General features: G+C 36.3%; 2 protein-coding genes and 1 non-coding gene across 4 annotated transcripts; 2 read left to right on the top strand and 1 right to left on the bottom strand.

Moving 5' to 3' along the window:
- The first annotated feature begins 662 nt into the window (after window positions 1–662).
- On the top strand, window positions 663–7,000 carry vtnb (vitronectin b). Its single transcript, XM_008427444.3, has 8 exons — window positions 663–861; window positions 1,870–1,986; window positions 2,768–2,998; window positions 3,848–3,987; window positions 4,410–4,566; window positions 4,849–5,007; window positions 5,515–5,844; window positions 5,966–7,000. The coding sequence occupies exons 1-8, from the start codon at window positions 798–800 to the stop codon at window positions 6,100–6,102; spliced, it is 1,335 nt and encodes a 444-aa protein (XP_008425666.1). The 5' UTR covers window positions 663–797; the 3' UTR covers window positions 6,103–7,000.
- A 1,053-nt stretch (window positions 7,001–8,053) lies between these two features.
- On the bottom strand, window positions 8,054–8,127 carry trnat-agu (transfer RNA threonine (anticodon AGU)). Its single transcript has one exon. It is a non-coding gene; the product is annotated as a tRNA-Thr (tRNA).
- A 1,181-nt stretch (window positions 8,128–9,308) lies between these two features.
- On the top strand, window positions 9,309–21,176 carry aldh3a2b (aldehyde dehydrogenase 3 family, member A2b). 2 transcript variants are annotated; one of them, XM_008427446.3, is made up of 11 exons: window positions 9,309–9,661; window positions 10,925–11,087; window positions 11,826–12,057; window positions 14,819–14,904; window positions 16,710–16,918; window positions 17,011–17,128; window positions 17,762–17,903; window positions 17,983–18,149; window positions 18,493–18,592; window positions 19,374–19,612; window positions 20,532–21,176. In XM_008427446.3, the coding sequence occupies exons 2-11, from the start codon at window positions 10,926–10,928 to the stop codon at window positions 20,544–20,546; spliced, it is 1,470 nt and encodes a 489-aa protein (XP_008425668.1). In that variant the 5' UTR covers window positions 9,309–9,661; window position 10,925; the 3' UTR covers window positions 20,547–21,176. The 2 variants fall into 2 exon arrangements, with proteins under 2 accessions (XP_008425668.1, XP_008425667.1); XM_008427445.3 differs by having other exon boundaries at window positions 9,310–9,556.
- The last annotated feature ends 61 nt before the right edge of the window (window positions 21,177–21,237 follow it).

Raw genomic sequence — 21,237 nt, 5'->3', positions numbered from 1 at the left:
AAAGCGACTTTCCTTTTTAAAAATATAAATATATCTATATTTTCAAAATATTTAAGAATATTTTTATATTTTATAAAATACACATTTTAAATTCCAAATCACTCTGTCTTTGCTGGTAATTGTAAGATTACCAGTAACGTTTTGATGCTGGTAATCATATAATGAGTAATAAATACCTGTCATCTTTCTGTAAACTTTTTCTGCATCTCTCCGTTGTGCTTTAAGCAAAAATACCTGCCAGAAAAGCTAATATTAATTTAACATTCAACTATAAAAACTGCATTGATTTAAAATCTTACAGGTGAAACTATATGTAGATTCGTTTTTAAATGCTAGAGCATCAGTAGTGTGCCTAAATGTGGCAGAAGAAACCTCTGTGTTTGTTTTTGGTTGTTTATTTAGAGATCAATAGAATGGAAAGTCTGCATCAGTTACACAATGTTGAAAGAAATATTGTTTCTCTCTTTTCAAACTACAGATGCACTGAACATGCATAACCCACACATGTCACGTATGTTTCTCATTAGTCTAAATAGACATTAATGTTAGTGCGATGCATGGACAGGACAGAGGTCACCGGTTTCAGCTTAATGATCGTCACAGCTCAGCGTCGACCAATCAGGACGGCAGACGCCTCGGGGTCGGTAGCTTCTGAAAAAATATCTATTGATCCGAATCACAGAGTGGGGCACTCAGCTCAGACTCGTCACTCAGTTCATTTGCTGTTATTTGAAGAAATTAAAGAATTTCTACAGCTGTTTGGTTATAACTTAGGAGTTTGTTTGGTGTGAGTGACCATGAAACCAGCAGTGGTTCTGCTGGGCCTGGCGCTCCTGCTGGACACGGCGTTTGGAGCAGAAGGTAAGACTGACTGAAGATGTTTGGTATTAGGTTAAAATAACCAAGTTATTGCAGTTTTACCAATATAGATTACTTAAAAATGTATAGTTCTGTTCCACTTAGGTTTGGTGTACTTTCAGTAGTGATTGCTTTTAAACTCATTATTATTACTGTTTGTTTATAGAAGAAAATATATAATAAACATAATACATTGAATAATTAATTGAGCATACTGTACTGCTTGAGAACTAGGATCAACTGGAATGTATGTGGGATTGAATTTAAATTATATTTTAAAGTGCCTTGAGACAGCATTTGTTGTGAATTGGCGCAATATGAAAAAAAAGAACGAAAGAAAGGAAGAAAGAAAGGAAGGGAGAAAAGAAGAAAGGAAAAAACAAAGAAAGAAACAAAGAAACAACAAAACAAAGGAAAAGAAAAATAATGGAAATAAAAGGGAAAAGAAAACAGAAAAAAGTGTTTATAATCTGTATTTCTCAGGACTATTTTCTTCTTTTTGGTTAAAAAATGCAACAGGTAACTTCAAATGTTTCTGTCTATATAGCTCCTCACATTCAACTTTTTTTTTTTTTTTTTTTGGTGGAGGAGGTCCAAAAGTTTAGAAACTACCACAGCAATAAATGATTTACTAATTAATCAATCAAGTTTCAATCAAGCTTATTTGTGTAGCAGATTTCAGCAACAAGGCAGTTCAAAGTGCTTTACATCTTAAAAATGGAAAAATAAAAAGTCTGAACAATTCCAGAATTTGAGAAACCGGTAAAAAAACCCATCACATTTTGTCAATTAGTCATTTAAACCAATTGGTGTTATTCAAATCAAAAACTACTAACAGTCGGTTTTAATAAACCACAATGAAATTAATCATACAATAGATTAAAGTGTGTAAAAGTAATGCTTTCGTATTTGAAAACCGTCACTGTTTGAGAAGACACTTTTACCCTAAGCTGAACTCTAATCAAAAAATAAACACTTCGTGCCTGAAATAAACAAATTGCACTCCAACAGAGTCTTGCGTGGGTCGCTGTGGCTCCTTCAGCTCACGGAACAAATGCCAGTGTGACTCTATGTGTGTGTATTATGGGAGCTGCTGTGAGGACTTTTACACCCTCTGCCCCAAAAAGGGTGAGTGCGCTGCTCAAATCTTCTGTCTATTTTCAGTGTTTCTCTAACTTTTTCAGGCCGAGGACCACTTACCCCATCTAACAAACACTCACAGACCACCTAACTTAAAATTGCCCTCGCAATAACACAACTTAACACATACAACTTGAAATTAAAAGAATAGTTCCTTAACTCATTCTTTGTTCCGCCTGAAGTGAAGGGTGGCGCTGTTTTGTAAATGTGGTCACAATAAAACCATGAACAAGTCATTTTGAGTAACACATGGAGGAAATCAAAATTTCTTTGCTAATAACGTTTTAGAGTTATCTGTAATTTAGAATAATAGTAAAAGAAACATAGACTTGTGTTGGGTTACAGACATTTTCTTTCAGCCAGTAGATAGCCCATCACATTATTTTATTTTAGGTGTTAAGATGCAGTTAGTCACCGCCATATTGCATTCAGTACAGCCGTAGCTAGATCTGCGTCCCTGCTGCATGCTACGTATCGTTATAATATTCAAAAACAAAAGTTCCTGAGAAACTTTCCACCGACATATTCAGGCTTTCTTTTTAGTGACCCGGTCTTAAGCCATTTATCCATTATTATTTATAAACAAAATGCTTTGGTAAGCTAACTGTAGCGTCGCACTTTGAGCTAACGTAACGTCAAATAAACGGTTGTTTACGTGCAGTACCTCGCGGACTACTAGAGGGCGCCCGCGGACCACAGTTTACAATTTAAGAATAAGTAAGAATTTATACCAACTGGTGTTATTCATGATAACATTTTCTTCTCTAAGTTTCTCGTGGGGACACGTTTGGAGAAGCAGAAATGGATCCAAATATGAGCACAACAGAGCAAACACCAGATTTAATCACGGTGGCTCCGACTGTGCCCTCCTCTCTGACCCCGCCACCCAGGGCCCCCCACGGGGCCTCGCCCACCGTCGACCCCAACGCAGCGCCCTGCAGCGGCCGACCTTTTGACGCGTTCCTGCAGCTGAAGAACGGATCGATCTACGCATTTAGAGGTAAAATCTAGTTGCTCTGTCTTCGTTACTTAATTTCTTTGAAGGTTCAGAGAGGAAACTAAAAATAAGATTAAATTATTCACACAAGATCTGGTTGATTTAAATTTAAAGTTTTTTCATGTTGGTGGTAAATGATTGTCTTTCCCAACACAATAAAACAACATCAACGTTAATTTAGATGTTTTTGTTTACACTATACATTTTAAAATTTGCCAACATGTTTTTTTCTGACAGGAAGTAATATTAATGTTTTGGAGTGGCCTAGTCCAAGTCCTGGCTTAAACTTGAGTTAAAAATTAGGGTGATGGTAAGGAGGTGTGCCAAAGATAAAAGATAAATTATTGAAATACCAATGGGAACATGAAAAAAGTTGATCTGCCTTTATTACAACATTTTTTTCATGGTTTATTGTATATCTAATAAAGATAACTCTTAAATACACATGGAGTGTAAATGATTTGGGACTTTACTGTAAAGTCAGATTGTTTTACAAGAAAGTACTAGTGTTATATTGTTTATTTTATTTATTTTTATGTTTTAAATAGAGTTCAGCATTCATAAGTCAAAGCTTCATCACTCTGGTTTATTGAATTTTAGATATAACCTTGATGTTTATTTTTAAGTTATTTTAACATTTTACGTACGCAATGTTTTTTATACATAAAATATCAGATGCTATTGTGACAAAAAATAAATTTTAAATAAAAGCAGTATTAAAAATGAAGTGATTTAAGAAATGTAGATCACTTCAGATGCAAGAATCCATTTGTGTGCGAAGGTTTGTGAGTTTTTGGTAGAATTGCTTTGAATCTTATCTAAAACTCTTATAACTGATATCCCCGCCCCTAGGTTCGTATTTCTTTGAGCTGGATGAGCGGTCGATTCTTCCTGGTTACCCTAAACTCATCGAGCAGGTGTGGGGAATCGCAGGACCCGTCAGCGCCGCATTCACCCGCATCAACTGCCAAGGAAAGTCGTACATCTTCAAGGTGGGAACCACAGCAGCTTTAAGCTTTAAAAGGTTATTTTTAAACCAAATTATTCAGTCTGAATATAATATTTAGCATTCTAATTGTTCAAGTAGGAAGATTTTTTTTCAGCAAGAGTGGAGGAAAAGAATGAGCTGCATGTAGTTTCTTAAATTATGCTCCTAAAAATGATAAATTCAAACATTACTTGCTAAAAAGTTTTCCCCCTCATAACAAAGTCTTTGTTTATGGTTATTAATAAAAATTATCTACTCAGAATTTTCCCAGCAGGTAACCTGAATTCCCATTACAAACCTGGGAATCTTTGGTTCCTTATGAAATGTCTGAAGAATAAAAAGAAGCTATCAAACATAAAAATGTGGTGTATAAAAACCACATTTTTATGTTTGATAACTTCTTTTTCTGTATATTTTGTATCTAAGGGCAACCAGTACTGGAGATTTGACGGAGATGTCTTAGATGAGGACTATCCCAGGGACATTTCCGTCGGCTTCGAAGACATCCCAAATGATATAGATGCAGCTTTCGCTGTACCTGCACCAAGTCACCGAGGAAAAGAGAAAGCCTACTTTTTTAAAGGTATTTGCAGAGATATGAGAAACAAATTGCAGCATTTAAAAAGGTCAAATGTCTTGTTTTTGTCCTGTCTTTAGATGCTTGGTGCTGCTGAAGGGCCTTACATTTACATTAATTCAAATGGCCACCAGAGGGCGCCTCTAACACTAGCAAAAGATTTGCAGAGAAAAGATTTCTACATGTTTAGTTATTTAACTCTTTGCAGTGTTCTTCTTTTTTATTAAATAAGCCACTAACTTGTTGTTATTATAATTCTGCTAAAAGAACATCTGTTTGGTTTCTCAGGTGATAAGTATTACCAGTACGAGTTCAAGCACCAGCCATCCCATGAAGAGTGCGTCTCCATGAGCAGAACGTCTCCGTCGGTTCTGTTCACCCGGTACACAGACCTGTTCTGCGAGCAACCATTAGAGAACCTCTTCACAGATCTCTTTGAAAGCTTCTGTAAGACCCAGATATGGTTTGTTTACATTATGTGTACCCTCACTGGCCACTTTATTAGGTCCACTTCAATTTCTTGCTAACACAACTGATGAATCAGCCAGATTTAGTGCAGTTAGACATCTGGATGTGGTGAAGACTAAGCATCAGAATGAGGAAGTAAAGTAAGGGTTTCTGAGTCTTTTTGTTGATTCATCGGGTTTTGTACCAACAACCATCTCTTGAGTTTTACAGATGATGGTTTAAGAAATAAAAAAACTTAATGTGAGCAGCTGCTGTGTGGGCAGAAATTAATTGTTGACATCAGGGAGCAGTGGAGAGTTGTCAAACGGTTTGAGATGCTAAAATGTATTCTTTAAAGATCTTTTTGAATCCATGCCACAAAAACATAATGCACTTTTGAGGACAACCGAATGCCCAACCTGGTACAACCAAAGTGTATCAAATAAAGTGGCAGGTGACTGTATGTTTTATAAACATTACTCATTTTCTCCCTTTCTCTTCCTTCAGACACTCATAACTCCAGCCCCCAACTCACGTTTAGGGACTGGAAAGGCATTAGCCCCCCTGTTGATGCTGCCTTGGTAGGAAAGGTTTCTCTTAGTCCCAAGCCAACAATATCGTCTCCACCAGCAAGGCGGAGGAGCAGAGGGCGGAGGAGGAGGCCCAGCAAGAGACGTTTCCCACAGCGCAGAAGGCAAAGTCGCTTTGTGTTTGATGATTTGTGGCTCGATGACGATTTGTTTGACTTTGGCCTAGATTACAGCGACATGGCTGAAGTGGCTACAGTCCAGGAATACAAAAGCACCCCAGTTCAAAATGTCTACTTTTTCAAGAAAGGTATGATTACAGGGAGTAAGTTTTAAAACTCACTGCTTTAATGAGCTTCTTCATTTTTGCACCAACTGCTGTAACTTTTTTATTCTTTGCTTGTCCGTTTCGTTTCTCTTGATGTTGACAGACAAGTACTACAGAGTGTCTCTGCAGACTAAACGGGTGGACTCCGTCAGCCCTCCTTACCCAAGATCCATTGCAAAATATTGGTTGGGCTGTGAAGAGGAAGACCTGACTGATTCATCCAGGGCAGAGAAGAGATAGATCATCTAAGACACAGACACATCTATGCAATAATTACCCTGTGCCCACTGATAATAGAATACTTATTTGTTGCTGCTGCTTTTTTCGAATGCATGTGCTAAACCTGCACATGATTTAATTCACTTTAAAGGGATAGTTCGGGGTTTTTTTTTAAGTAAACAGAGAAAACCAGTTAAGATTAACACTACATAACTCTCTTTTTGTTACTATTTAGTACACATGCAGATTAGTTGGACCTAAAATCCTGAAGATAACACCTCGACCAAAACAGACAAAATCTTTGGTCTCAAAACAACCACAGAGTTTGATGCAAAATCAGTTTTAAGAACTTTTAAACTGTGTTCATGTTTGCATTTAGTGATTATTTAGACAGAAGATGGTGGGTATTTTCATTGAAAAAGAAAGCAGGATGTCCAGTGTACAACTTAAATGAAAAGTTAGTATAACAACAAAGAAAATCAACTATGTAATAACCTGCTCATTAGATGGATTTCTTTAAAGCTTCCTATTAAAATTAACCTAGAAATCCATTTTTATTCTTTGGTTTTCCGCCTCAGTAAGACTCTGTTTGATCATATTTGTTAAAATTGATTTTATGTACACTTTTTGTGTGCATTTATGTGCAACATTTTTTTCCAGCTGCAGTTGTTAGAAGACAAAATTTGTGATCTATCCCTTTACATTTTAGAATGTTTGGCAGTTCTATTCCTGTCTTTAGCAATATAAGTTGCAAGCTTGATGCATGTTGTTTACCTTTTTGATGTTTTAATCCTCAAATACATTTATAAAAATAGTGTTACGTGTATATGTAATCTTTGACACGCAGTTATATATTGCCTCTGCAGTGCATTGCTTTATGCTTTATCCTTGGGGGGAAAAAATCTTATGTCTCTTTGTGTTTTCGTTCCAATTTCGTTCCACCTCATGTAACACGTGATGTGAATGACAATAAAGTCTCTTGAATCTTGAATCTTGAATCTTGTTTTGAATCTCAGATATTTGGAACAGTTGCGCCCTCTGGTGGACAAAATTACATTTATAAAATTCTTCACATGAAATAAAAATATACACAAACACATGCCGTATTTTCTGTGTTTATCGTGACTTTGATTTGATTGGTTTTACGCTAGTTGTGAATATTTGTATTTTCATGACTAATAGTTCTTAAAACAAATGTTTCAACGTGTCATGGAGACATCTAGTTGCCTGGGAAACTGAATTTTTATAGTTAAAATATTTGTGAATCTGAAATGAACTACTGTAACTTGTAACTTAGTCATACTATATTATTATTATTATTATTATTATTATTATTATTATTATACTGCCGGCATCTTCCCCATTTTCAGTCAGTATTACCTGTTGGAAAACCAGCTTCAGAATGAATGGCATCTTTGTTTTGTTTGAATTAATAGTTGATTCTTTGCAGATAATTCTTTGTTTCTAGAGTTTCAGATTAGTAAGGATAATGTAAAATTATCCTATTATTAATTTTAAGGGTGTTTTTGTACTCTTGATTTTTGTATTATTATTTTAGCTCCCTGTTGTGTAATTTTAATATTAGAAAAAGTACACCAACCAAGGGCACTATATCAGAGTACATTATGTACAATAAATTATTTATTATTATTTCTACTTTTATAAAGGAATAATTTTTGTATTTTTATATGTCACAAATTCAAATAGGTTTATTTAACACCGTTTCAAATAGAAGTGTCAGATAGACTGTTCTCGTATTTCAACAAAATTTCCACCCACAATATGGCAGCGAGGTAGACGTACGTACGTCATGACGTTTGTTGACGTTTGTTTCCCTAACTCTGCCGATTGACTAAAATGTTATTTTCCATTATCCTCTCACAGTCTTCGGATTGGTAAGATGGTTTGTAAAATAGATGAATGACAATGCATAGAGAAAAATAAAATAGGCAAATAAAGAAAAATAAATAAAAGGCACCGCTGGGATTCGAACCCAGGATCTCCTGTTTACTAGACAGGCGCTTTAACCAACTAAGCCACGGCGCCGGGTGACAAATTTGTACAAATATGGCTTTATAAGCACACGGAACGTGGAGGTTTTGTGTGTTTTATTCTTTTATTTGTTTGGTGCTTTATGATTTAAATAATATTGCATAGTACATCTTTTAAGAGTTTATTCATATTATTTTTGAGAGTAAATGAGTAAATGTCCACACTGCAGGACAATAAGTTTCAACATGAAGTTACAATAATAGTGTTTACATTTATGTATACATATTCACGTACTAAAATGGCCCAGTCAAAGTCCTGATGTAAATCTAATGGAAATTCTGTGGCAAGGTTTAAAAATTTCTGTTCACGGAGGCTATGAATCCCGGGGAGATCGGCGGGAGGTCCGGACCCCCCAATCTTGGAACCCCCCCACCCGCTTCCAAAAAAAAAAAAAAAAGAAATATTGACAGAAACCTTTGTATTTAAACAAGATCAATATAAAAAGGCGTAAGAAACAAAGAACGAAATAAATTTGCATTTCATTTAAGAAAAAAATAAAGATGAATTTTTAGATCAGACATCGAAACATCGAAACATCTGAATTTTAGTTTGACTTCTATGGGTCTGAGCAAAACACACGTTTGATATGCACTGCCACTTAGTCATTTTTGAAAACTTTAAAAACTTTTTAAACCACATTTTACGTTACATTTCACTGTAACTTTTCTGACCCCCCAAAATTGCGCTAACGAAATGTCCCTGTTTAGGGTCCCCCCATTAATGAGATGGGATTTCCTCCTTTGTATATCCAATCTGATTGAGCTAATTTGTACAATAATAGTTCAAATGCCCAAAACATTTGCTTTTGTAATTGCATGCTACAATACCACACTGCATAAATATAAAAAAAAACATCTCTAATTTGTGGTAAAATATCGGCAGCTGTGGTAAATTTATTTCCTAAATTTGCTTTAAACAAAATATGCAACCAGTTAATTATTACATAACACCAAATTAAAACTTTAATGTTATGTAATTATGGTGTAATTGTAAGGTTTATAGCTGCAAAAGTCTGTAATTATTAGCAATAACTTTCTAATTGTATAGCTATAGTTTATAAAAGTGTGCAAGTAAAGAAAAACAATGATGGCGGCCGCAGGTAGCGGTTCTAACTGCACAACAATGTGAAGTTCTGACCTGCTGGTGGCGCTAGAGATCATGTTAGTATCTTCTCTAAAATGAAATGCATCATAGTTTGGAAACCTCTCATTGCGACATAAAGCGGTAGATGCTGAAGTTCACTGTGTAGCTGTGGGGAAATATGTAAACTAAGTCCGGCTGCAGCGACTCTCGGTCCAGCCCACGGTGGGTGGGACCTAACGGGGAGAGGAGGGCAGCTGCTGTGGCCTGTTGTCATTGTTCAGCCCCGCGGGTAATCATCCAGGCGGTGAAGGACTTTACATTTCTCCCTGAAATTATAAAGGTAAGAGTTAAAGATTTAGAGATTTTCTCTATATCTATACCAACTCTCAGGCAGATCAGTGGAGCTGCAACGGGGCGGAACATCCTGTTTATGTAAAGGAAGTAGGTCAGTATTTGTCGAAAAGATGCTAATAATGATAAGATGATTAGAGCTGCTGGAGTAACAGATCAGGAAAAGTTGCACCGGCAAGTTACGTTAAACGACACAGATCCGCTATGCTGCAAGCCGTGAACCGGATGTTGAACGTCTGTCTCTACCTGTAACTGGGAACCATCCCAGTATGACCGCTGCTGTTATGGAGGCTTCGCTGCACTCATATTACTGCCCCTTCTTTGTGTCTGTAAACAAAGGGCGATTCAACCTACATGACAGCAGGACGATAGAAGAAAAGGCGTTTTAACACGCACTCATCATTCTGGTCTATTTAGTTTACCGGAATAGAAATGTTTTCAGAACATGTTAAAGAACCGAGAGCAGTTCTGATGGGTTGCACAGTGCAAATGTTTAGAGCTGCATGTTTAACGTTAAGCATTTTGGTCTTTTAATGTACACAAGTTATAATAATATTTATTACAGTGTTATGCACTAGTAAAACACTGTAATAAAAAAATCTAGTAAAAAAATTGACATGTTTTAGCAGCAACAAGTATATGCATATATATATTAACAGCATATTTTTGGTCCATCCTGTGTAATTTTTCAATATTAAATGATTGATGTTTTGATGAGTTTCTTGGGACTTAAGTGTCGTTTTTAACAAATATTTTTTGTACTCTTGAGTAATTTCTTGGATGACTGTTTTTTACTTTTACTTAAGTAAAAATATGTTGAAGTAGTTTTACTCTTGGTTGATTACTATTTTTGGGGTACTCTGTCCACCTTTGGCAAACAGTCTTTTTATGATGTTTGAGTCGTTTTCTATTTCCATTGTCATGACCTTTGACATTTAACTTTCTAACTCCGGTCTGCAGACTCTGGCATGTAGGTTTCATTCTGTTTTTAATTTCACAAAGTCTGACCAATGAGGTAAATTCACCTGTACTAGGGCTGGGCGATATGGACTTAAAGTTTTATCACGATACTTGGCAGTACTGTTGTGATAACGATAAAAAAAAATGACGATAAGAACGATTTATTAGTCTAACTGTGTGTCACAGCAATTACAGTCCCACAAACACAATTAACGCACTTGACAAATGTTCCCATTTGCGACATGTTTCTTTAGGACACAAGTCACGTGAATTAGTGTGATTACGGTTCTAATAATAATATTTACTTCTGTAGTTTCACTTCAGAGATTGTTATTTTTTTATGAATTAAGTTGGAATTAAATTGAACTCTGAACTGTGACGCCTGTTTTGGTTGTAGGATGTCTCGAGAGCAGCAGGCGGTGGCTCGGGCCAGGAAAGCCTTCGAAACGGGCCGGTCCCGACCTCTGGAGTACCGGATCATCCAGCTGAAAAACCTGCAGCGCTTATTCATAGAAAGGCAGAAAGACATCTCGGATGCCATCAAGAAAGATCTCAATAAAGTGAGTGACAAGTGTGAGATACGACGTGCTAAAAACACAGAAAAACACGTAACGAAAAGAAGAAGCTAGCTCTCACGCTAAATTGTTGTCTAAATTTAACTCAAAAAGATGAGAAAAATGAGGTGAAATAGATTTTTAATGCCACATTATTTAACATTCCTTAGGTAGTACATAAAAAATAAAAAACATATTCTCTTATATTTGTTTACATACACAGTCCTGCTAACTTTAACTGCTACCAGCTAGGATGGCGTGTTAAGGTTGTTTTTCAAAACAACCTGAACATAAATAATAACAGTAACACATTTTATTTCTAAAGTGCATTTCAAGACACTCCACTTAAGCTCCTTCTCATTTTGTACAGTCAGTGGGACTGTATCTTACGGAAGAGGATTAGGGCCACTGGAAAAAAAAAAAACAGTTTTGACTTTAATCTCAGACTTCTGAGATTAAACTCAGAATTCTGAGATTAAACTCAGAATTCTGACTTTTTTTTCTCAGAATTCTGACTTTAAACTCAGAATTCTGAGATTAAACTCAGAATTCTGAGATTAAAGTCAGAATTCTGACTTTTTTCTCAGAATTCTGACTTTAATCTCAGAATTCTGATTTCTGAGATTAAAGTCAGAATTCTGACTTTAAACTCAGAACTGTTTAATTTTTTTTCCAGTGGCCCTAATCCTCTTCCGTAGTATCTACATTAGCTAACTCTAGGTTTAATATTTTCTCCATGGTCAGAGTGAAGTGGGGACGCAGCTGTTTGAGACTCTGGGTCTGGAGGGGGAGATCGGCCTGGCCATCAGGAAGCTGAAGGAATGGGCGGCCCCCCGTCCTGTAGAGAAGAACCTGCTGACCCTCTCTGACACGGTCTACATCCAACCGGAGCCGCTTGGGCTGGTGCTGATTATCGGGGCCTGGAACTACCCCTGGGCCGTCACAATCCAGCCTCTCATTGGAGCGATTGCAGCAGGTACTGCAGCTTCATTTGTCGGGTCGAAATTTAAGGTGGGATCCAGCAATGATTATATTCACATCTGAAGAATTGAACTTCTGCTAACAACCTTATTAGGAACTAAAGTTTGAGATCCCTAATCTATAATCTGCTTACATGACTCCAGAAAATATCTACCAGTAGGCAGACAGAGGTGGGCAGAGAACCCAAAATTGTACTGAATTAAAAGTAGTGATACTTCAAAATATTTATTTTACTCAACTAAAAGTAAAAAGTACTTAATGATCAAATGATCAGTATTTAATATTTAAAAATGCCCTAATCAGATAGACCAAAAATGTAAATTAAATAAAAATTGTTGTATTTTAAGGACCAAAATGACAATAATTCACATAAGTAGCAAAAAGAATAACAAAATCAAGCAAAATATTTTTTTCCAAATCAGTTTATTTGAATATAAAACTTAGAAAACTTTAACAAAAACTGCAGGTGTGTGAATGCATCTGGTAAATTTGTGGTTAAAAAACATTTGTGGGCAGAAAATCCAGAGATCTAAAATAACTAGAAATAGAGGAGGGTATCATAAAGTTTTTAGAAATTACTGCACAATAATTACCCAATAGCATCTGTAAGCTGTTTCTCTACACAATTAATTAAAATACTTTACTGCTGAAAGAAATAGTTTGTTTACAGGTGAACTAGTGAAAAAGAGTCATTCTGAAGATTTTACACCTTTTTGTAGCTAAAGTTTGTTCAAAGCTACATAAAGTGATTTAATCTTTCTAGAGAATCTTTTTTATTTTTTAAAACATAAGGATGTGAGTAAAGCTGCACAGGTTCTTCCTGGTTCTGCTGTCGGTTTTCAGTCCGTCTTGTGATCACCACCACTCTACTTCCCCTTTGTGTCCAGAACTTTGCCAAATGCTTCATATTCTCACGTAGATAAGTGGGTCAAAGCTCATGCTGTGAACTCCAGACCGCAATCATGACTGCAGAGTTTTGGAGATTAAAAACCTGTAAAATCTGCCCTCAGTAATTCAGGTTTTTGTGTTTGGAAGTGTGAGCTTGCAAGGCTAAACTTTATTTATCTGATTAACTTTGTGCGTCTCTTTAAGGACGCTCTCATGCTGAGGCTCTGAACAAATGTTTTGGCTCAACTCTGATTTATTTGTGATTCAGACGTCGGATTGGGGAGAAGTCGCTTGGCTGTTTACCGTGACAATGCAATAATCTAAGCACTGCTGCTTCATAAACACTGCACCAGTACTCTGGAGCAGCTGCTCGTCAGCAGCTCTGTTGGATAAATGCTACTTAGAGTCACATATTTAGAGTGAGAAGAATGAGCCTGCAGCATCAAGCGGGGTGTTTGCACATGTTGGACTTTGTTCTGCAGTATCAAAGCTTAACGCAAACGCCTGCTGGGTCAGAAGTCTTTGATAAACTTGCACAATAAAATAACTCTGTAGGTTCAAGGTCATTATTCCATCTTCAGCCGTCTTGAAATGACTAAAATTGTGGAATATTGTGCAATCAATGACACCCATAATCAGTGTTTTGATAAGGTGGTGACATATATGTTTTGTTTTTTAATCTGGTTGCTAAAATGTAGTGATGAAGTTGAATATGTGTTTAAATCATAATACATACAGTGCAAATATTTAATTAATTGAATAAACACAAAGCCTATTTTAGCTTTAACCTAGCTTAACATAGATATAATCTTTACACACACCAGTAATAAGTTGAAAGGTTACTGACTGTTATGTAAGATGCTGTCTGAGCTTTTAAAGCCTTGAGGAAATTCAAATGGATCATCTGAGCTGTCGTACAGTAAATGATGAAAGTCCTGAGTAATTCAACACTTGTTTAATGTTTGTATTGTGTCTTGTAAAAGTATTCATACCCCTTAAACTTCATAACATTTTGACACGTTAAAACCTTGACTGTATTTTTTCCCATGGTAAATCAGCAGTGGTACATTAATTAATGTTAATTTAATATGTAGAAGTTTGGCCAATACGGACTGAACGGCTTCGTTCACTTCCTCCGCTGCCATTTTGAAAACTAAAGGCAGACTGAAACTGAAAACAGAGAAGAAAATTGACGTCGTCGTTCACAACTTCTCCTTTTCTCCTGAGAAATCCAAATAAATGGGAGAAATCCCAGACTTACTGTGAAACAAAACCTGAATCAGGTGGAACAGCATAGGAAGGCTAACAGCTCAGTAAAACTACTGTTTCAAAAAAATGATAAATGTAACTAGTTAGGACGATGATGCATGGTTTTCTAAATTAATCACTTAAAAGTCTGAAATGTCTTGCACTCTTGTATTAATCTACCTTTTCTCTAATGCTCCTGAATAAAATCAAGTGAGAAAATATGTACTCACTTGATTTTAATTTAGTTATTGTAAATTGCACCTGCAATGCAATGTACTATGGTTAAAAAAACAATAAAATTCAGCTGACTGGAGAACAAGATTTAATTTAAATAAATATCTAATAAATGTCAGAACCATAAATAATAAATAAATCCTCTAAAAAGAAAAAGATGATGAAGTAAATGAGGTGTTGCATTTGGTGGGTGTGTTAAGTTCAAAGTTCAGGGTTTGAATCTTGTAATTTGCCCCGTTTGTAACAGTTTACATTGTCTGAACGGTGAAACTGCGCATTTCCAGCTGACGACACAAATCAACAGGACTTATTGTTTGCTCAGGTAATTTAGAAATTTATGAGGCGTTACGTCATTTTATTCTTTCTTTTCTGAATCACCTGTCCAGGTAACGCAGCTGTGGTGAAGCCGTCAGAGGTCTGCGTTCACACTGCAAAGGTCATGGAGGATCTGCTGCCGCTTTACATCGACAAGGTAACCGAATGGAAAACCAGTTTACATGGAAAAACAACTCAGCATTTTTAATGGTGTTTGCAGAAAAAGAGCAACACATGACAGCAACAGTGAAGATAAAATTCATTCCCAAACACTCAGAAAAGAAGGAAAGCAGAGAAATTAAGCTTTGGTTTAATGATGTTCTGAATAAAAAATAATAATTTTTAAGAGTTAAACATTGCAATAAGATCCACACACACAAAAAAACGAAATTCAGGCACCAGAAAGTTTAGTTATCTTTGACCTCATATTGCTTATTTACAGCATTTAACCAAAACTGTGTGAGTTTAGTAGAAAAGTAGCAAACTACTTTATCATATACATCTCTTATTTTTAATTATAAGAAAACATTCATCTTCAGTGATAAAAAAGGACAGTGTGGAGTTCAGCCTTGGAAATGTTTTATCACAATATTATGAAGAAAGACTGATATTAGTTGGATTTCATTTCAAACTCTACTGTCAGTCATAAATTTACAATAATCTTATATTAACTTTAATCCTTTTAAACACTTCCTCTGACACATGGCTGAATGAAAACTGCTCCACAAATAAAGTTTGAGTCAGTAATTCAAGTCAGTTTGAGCAATAATTACCAATTATCTTTCTAAATATGATAAAAATAGTGTTGAAAAGCCTTAGTAACAAATAGTTTGTCTTCAAGTAACAGTCTGGAACTGGAAAAAATTAGTATAACAAATATTTAGATTCCCAGATTTGAATTTCTGTCTATTTATTCATTCATTTGTGCATTAATCTATCTTTCCATCCATCTATTCATCTGTTCATTAGTTCATAGTAGGGCTGTTGTAAACGATTATTTTAGTAATCGAGTAATCTATAGATTTTTCTTACTATTAATCGAGTAATCGGATAAAAACAATTATGAAATAAAATATTGGTAAATCTTCCATAACACCAGTGTTACTATCGGATATCAACATCAGTCTATTTTTTCCACATTTGAGCTTCCCTACCAGTTACTTTTTTGTAGACCGGGGGAGCAATACGGGATATTTACGGCTCCTCCGTTCAGAAACTCATCTACCAGCCATGTTCCGCCTCCCGTTTGTTCAGACCGGGATGATATAAGTTTATTGTGCGGTTCGGTCCGTAAAGCTGCTCTTACCCTGTAAGCATCAACCCTCAGCCGCCCGCCGTGTTCAGTCTCTCCGCTCAGGCTGCCGAACTTCCGGCATTGCGCCGGTCATTTTAAGGATGTTTATTGGTCCCACAAAAACGATGAAAACCCGGAATTATCACCAATCAGTAAAATCCCCGCGGGCCGAATTTGAAGATTGGACGTTATGCCGTTAACACGTAGCTTCCGTCAACAACTCAGAGGCGGAAGTCAGCGCTCCGCTCAACGCAAATAATGTTCCAGCTGAAACACGGTGCGCTAAATGATAAAACATAAATTAACGAAGCTTTGAGGTAGGTCAATTTTCCTCGAGGAATTTTAATAATCAAGGTACTCGAATCACTCGAGGAATCGTTTCAGCCCTAGTTCATAGTTAGACTCTGTGCTGACAGTCATTTTTTTGCAGGTTAAAATGTCCTTATTAAAACATAAACTGCCTGTAAAGCTGGGACTGATGTGCCACTTTAACCTGCTGATTTAGAAATCCAAAATTAAAAACAGACATGCAAAGAAATTATACATAGTATGGTGTTATATTTCTTGTGTGTGTATTTGAGCAGTGGAGATAAAATAATAAAGCAAATTCTCCCAATAAGTTTGGACTCTTTGTTTTTATGAAGTTTAAGCTGTTTGTTGTGTTTTAGGAGCTTTACCCTGTAGTGACTGGAGGAGTCCCAGAGACCCAGGAGCTTCTGCGCCAGCGATTTGATTACATCTTCTACACCGGCAACGGTACGGTGGGCAAAGTGATCATGGAGGCCGCTGCCAAACACCTGACCCCCGTGACCCTGGAGCTGGGCGGCAAGAGCCCCTGCTACATCGACAAGAACTGCGACATTAGCATAGCCTGCAGGTCCGACACACGTTTAGTATTTACAGCTTTTGGCTCTTTGTTAAAGACGACATGCTCCTTTCTTACACCCTTCTGTTAAATGTTCTATTCAGACGGATCACGTGGGGAAAGTACACAAACTGCGGTCAGACCTGCATCGCCCCAGACTACATCCTCTGTGACCCCAGCATTCAAGACCGGGTCATCGAGGAGGTCAAGAAGTCCGTTAAGGTACCGGAAGCTCACAGTGGAACCAGGGCTGGACGATACGGCTGGAAAACTTAAAACATACGCTTCGTATCAGTCGATATCGATAATTAATGATCAGTTTTATGTTTTAAATATCTGAAATATTGCCAAACTGATGAAGTGACATTTGCTCTTTTCTGAACTGTTTTCACTCCACCACATTGTTTTTTTTATTTTATTTTTAAGCAGTTATGAGGCTCAGTGGTGAAATCTTAAACTGCTGCTGCAGCAGTTACTCAACAGGCTGTTGCTAGGCAACCATCAATTACTTAACAGTTTGTTGCTAGGTAGCCATAAGTAACTTTATGGCTTGTTGCTAGGTAACCAAAGAGTGAGGAAGGCAGTTAAAATCTCTCACTTTGCTTAGCTAGCTGCGAGAGGCTGAACAACTAAACCTTTACTTTGCCTACATCCCCCAGAATGCTGTGCAGTTCTGGATCAGTGAATTCTCCACCAAATGTTTTATCTGTTTATACTGATCACATGTCTATCGCAATATATATTATTACTGATTTATTTTCCAGCGCTAATTGGACCCTGAGCTGATGGAACTTGTAACATGAAAAGAAGCTTTATTTCATATTTAAATTTATTATTTTTTCCTGTTATTTGCAGGATTTCTACACAGAAAACCCAAAGACGTGCCCAGATTATGGGCGCATCATCAACCAGCGGCACTTTAAGAGGATCATGGCCTTGGTGGGGGACAGCACAGTGGCTGCAGGAGGAGACGGAGACGAGTCAGACTGCTTCATCGGTACCAAAGATCACACTTAGAGGTTTTTTTTATTCAATTATAAACTAAAACATTGTTGGTTTTTTTATGTTGCGTTCAGCTCCCACAGTTCTGCGTGACGTAAAGCCTGATTCCAAGGTGATGCAGGAGGAGATATTTGGACCGCTTCTTCCCATCCTTCCTGTCAGCGGACTGGACGAGGCCATAAAGTTCATCAACAAGGGAGAAAAACCTCTGGCTCTGTACGTCTTCTCTGCAGATGAGAAGGTATCTCAGAGCTACGTTTTTATTAACACAAATTATTCACACAAAGCATAAAAATAAAGCAAACACAACAATATAGCTCCAGTTTTTCTGATTCAGTTTAGAAATCCAGAACAGAGTTGGACATTAAAAACAACAGGTAAATAAATAAATGCAGTGTGTAAAGCATGTTGACCCATTTATATCCACACATTAGATCAACTGCATCCTGCTTTGTCATTTTAACGCTAAACAGCATAAAAAGTAAGATTAAAAACCATCAGACATGTAATTTGCTGACTTGTTTTAAACGTGTGCATATGTTTTAATGTGTAACCAGGTTCTTGTTTCGTTGTTCTCTCTGCAGGTGATCAGCAGAATGAGAGACGAAACGTCCAGCGGAGGATTCCTGGCAAATGATTGTCTGGTTCATTTCTCTGTCAGTTCGCTGCCTTTTGGAGGAGTAGGTAAGTCACAAAAAACTTTTAAAAAGTAACTTTTTTCAAAAACAATTGCTTTTAGGAATATTTTTACTTTAATGTACTTTTTACTTTTACTTAAGTAATGTTATTATGAAGTATTTCTACTCATACTTGAGTGAAATTTCTGGATTTTTTTAGCCACAAATTCACCAGAAACAGACACACAGCTGCAGTTTTTTGTTAAAGTTTAATACGTTTTTTTATTTATTGAAAGAAACTGATTTGGATGGATTTTTTGCCTGATTTTGTTTTTTTACTTATGTAATTTTTAAATGATAATTTGATCTCTGTATTTGAGTAGACGTTTTACCAAATACATTTTACTCTTACTTGAGTAATTTCTTGGATGGATTCTTTTTACTTGAATGAAAATATGTTGAAGTAGTGTTACTCTTACTCTGCCCATCTCTGTGAAGCAGAGGTCAGAGCGCCCTCTAGCGTCAGACTTTGGATAAAATAAAATGTTGAACTGAGAAATACCTGATAGTAACTGAATAGATTAATCAATCATCCAAGTTTATTTGCATAGCACATTTCAGCTATATATTACATTTTATATAATAAGAACATAAAAAAACAACAAAAACACATCATGAAGTCAACAGTTATAAAACCTAGTCAACTTTAAAATATTTAATACTCTGAAAAAATAGATTTAAAACTAAAATACTTTAAAACAAAGTAACAGAAAAATTAACACATTGACACTTTCAGGGACTTTATTCTGAGCTTATCTTCAGTCTAACTTATTTTATTTTTTGATCAGGAAACAGCGGCATGGGCTGCTACCACGGCAAGTTCACCTTCGACCAGCTGAGCCACCTGCGCGGCTGTCTCATCAAAAAGCTGAAGATGGAGGGAGTGAACAACATGCGCTACCCGCCACACACACCCAAGAAACTGGGCTGGGCCCGCTTCTTCCTCCTGAAGACCTTTGACCTGGGCTGGATGGGCAGGATGCTGCTGCTGGCCTTGATGGCCGTGGTGGCGGCTTTTGTGCTACAGGTAAGAGAAACACAGGACTCAGACAGACTAAAGTAAAGAGTAAACAATGGTTACTCTTTTTGTTTGTTTTCTAAAACGTCTGTGTCATTTGATGTCTTCAGTTAAAATTCTTATGAAATATACACTGAGAAGTCTCCTAAATCATAAAATTAGAGTCAACGATTCAATCCAGCTTTTCTGTGACGGTTAATAGAAGAAGATTAATAACCAATTAATAACTGTTTAGTTGTTGACGAAAGTAGCAATAAAAAATAGCACAACACAACAACAAGCAGTTCGGTTTACAAGAGATGAGACGAATAATTACCTTTTTGGTAAACATGGAAAACGCCAGGCTTGGCGGTGGCAGCATCATGCTGCAGGAATTACCAGACCTGGTGGGTGTAGCTTAATGCAGAGCAAAAACAAAGGCTTGGTGCCTTCATGTTACCTGAAAAGTTGCTGTATAAAAATAAGCTTTCCATTCAAAATGACATAACAACTCAACTTCTTATTTTATTTTATTTTAGGATTTTCAATTATTTTCTAGTGTTTTCTGTCCACTGAAACAAAATTAGATAAGAGGGAAGCATTTTTATGCAACTTTGAATTTACAGTAGGAAGATTATTCTATCACATGTAATAATAAATTAGATAAAATATTCTCTGAATTCACCAACTGAGCGTAATTTTAATTAGTGTGACCAGACGCAGCAGCCTGGCTGTAGAAATGCATCAGTTGTCATTAAAATCAAAGTTCTACATATGCACTTTATTTATCTACACAAATTATTAATTATTTCATAAATCCTTATGTTTACTGAAGATAAACTACAGCTATGCAGAATATCTGATGCCTTATAAACACAGCTGCTAAAAGCAGATTAAGGAAACAATCATATACTAACACATATTTTAATATTTTTTACTTTTGTTTCAGAAATATCTCCGCTGAAGACATCCTTCCTCCCCTCCTCTACTCACCTCCAGTTTACCACTATCTTCCTTTTTCTGCCTGAGAAGTAAAAATATCAGAGTAAATATAGATGAAATCATAATAAGTCAAATCATCATATTCAGTAAGATGTAGGCCATTTTTTTGGCTGTTGCCTTAAATCCGTTTAGCATTTCATTAATGGTAGAAGTGTTGTCTGTATCAGTGTTGAAGGAAACTGATTATCTGCGTTTGTATTCAGCATCACTACGTTTTTATTGAACCTGACTCAGGTTTGAAAACTTGGAAGGATTTTAAAGCTTTAAAATGAAGAAACTGAAGCTTAGCTGAAGCTAAGAAGGACGTTAGCCTTAAAGAAGAAATGTTGTTGTTCAAAAAGCTGGAAACAGGAAGTTTGTCCATTTTATGACCTGGTTCTGGTTCTGGTTCTGGTTGGTCTGATTACATCAGAATCACATGAAGGATCTTTTTACTCCGTTTGTGCTGAAAACTGTACTTAGGTTCAGTAAGTATGAACAAAAGTTAAACATTTCTTTTATTGCACCATTAACATTTCACAAACTTGTAATTAATAATTACAAAAATAAATAAGTCTGTTCTAATGAATATTAAAATATATTTCTACTTGTTCGTTTGATTTGTGTGTTTCTAATCTAATATAGTCTATCACATTTTTTATTTCATATTCCAT

The sequence above is a fragment of the Poecilia reticulata genome, chromosome 14, assembly GCF_904066995.2.
Source record: "Poecilia reticulata chromosome 14, P_reticulata-male-v2, whole genome shotgun sequence".
NCBI lineage: Eukaryota > Metazoa > Chordata > Actinopteri > Cyprinodontiformes > Poeciliidae > Poecilia > Poecilia reticulata.
This window is presented reverse-complemented; position numbering and strand designations above follow the sequence as displayed.

Excerpts from the sequence above, each read along its gene's own strand:
- aldh3a2b (XM_008427446.3), top strand. The coding sequence starts at position 10,926 with ATGTCTCGAGAGCAGCAGGCGGTGGCTCGGGCCAGGAAAGCCTTCGAA. Across the intron at positions 17,129-17,761 it reads AGGTCAAGAAGTCCGTTAAG|GATTTCTACACAGAAAACCC; the intron begins GTACCGGAAGCT and ends TGTTATTTGCAG. Across the intron at positions 18,593-19,373 it reads GCTGCCTTTTGGAGGAGTAG|GAAACAGCGGCATGGGCTGC; the intron begins GTAAGTCACAAA and ends TTTTTTGATCAG.
- vtnb (XM_008427444.3), top strand. The coding sequence starts at position 798 with ATGAAACCAGCAGTGGTTCTGCTGGGCCTGGCGCTCCTGCTGGACACG. Across the intron at positions 862-1,869 it reads CACGGCGTTTGGAGCAGAAG|AGTCTTGCGTGGGTCGCTGT; the intron begins GTAAGACTGACT and ends GCACTCCAACAG. Across the intron at positions 2,999-3,847 it reads ATCGATCTACGCATTTAGAG|GTTCGTATTTCTTTGAGCTG; the intron begins GTAAAATCTAGT and ends CCCCGCCCCTAG.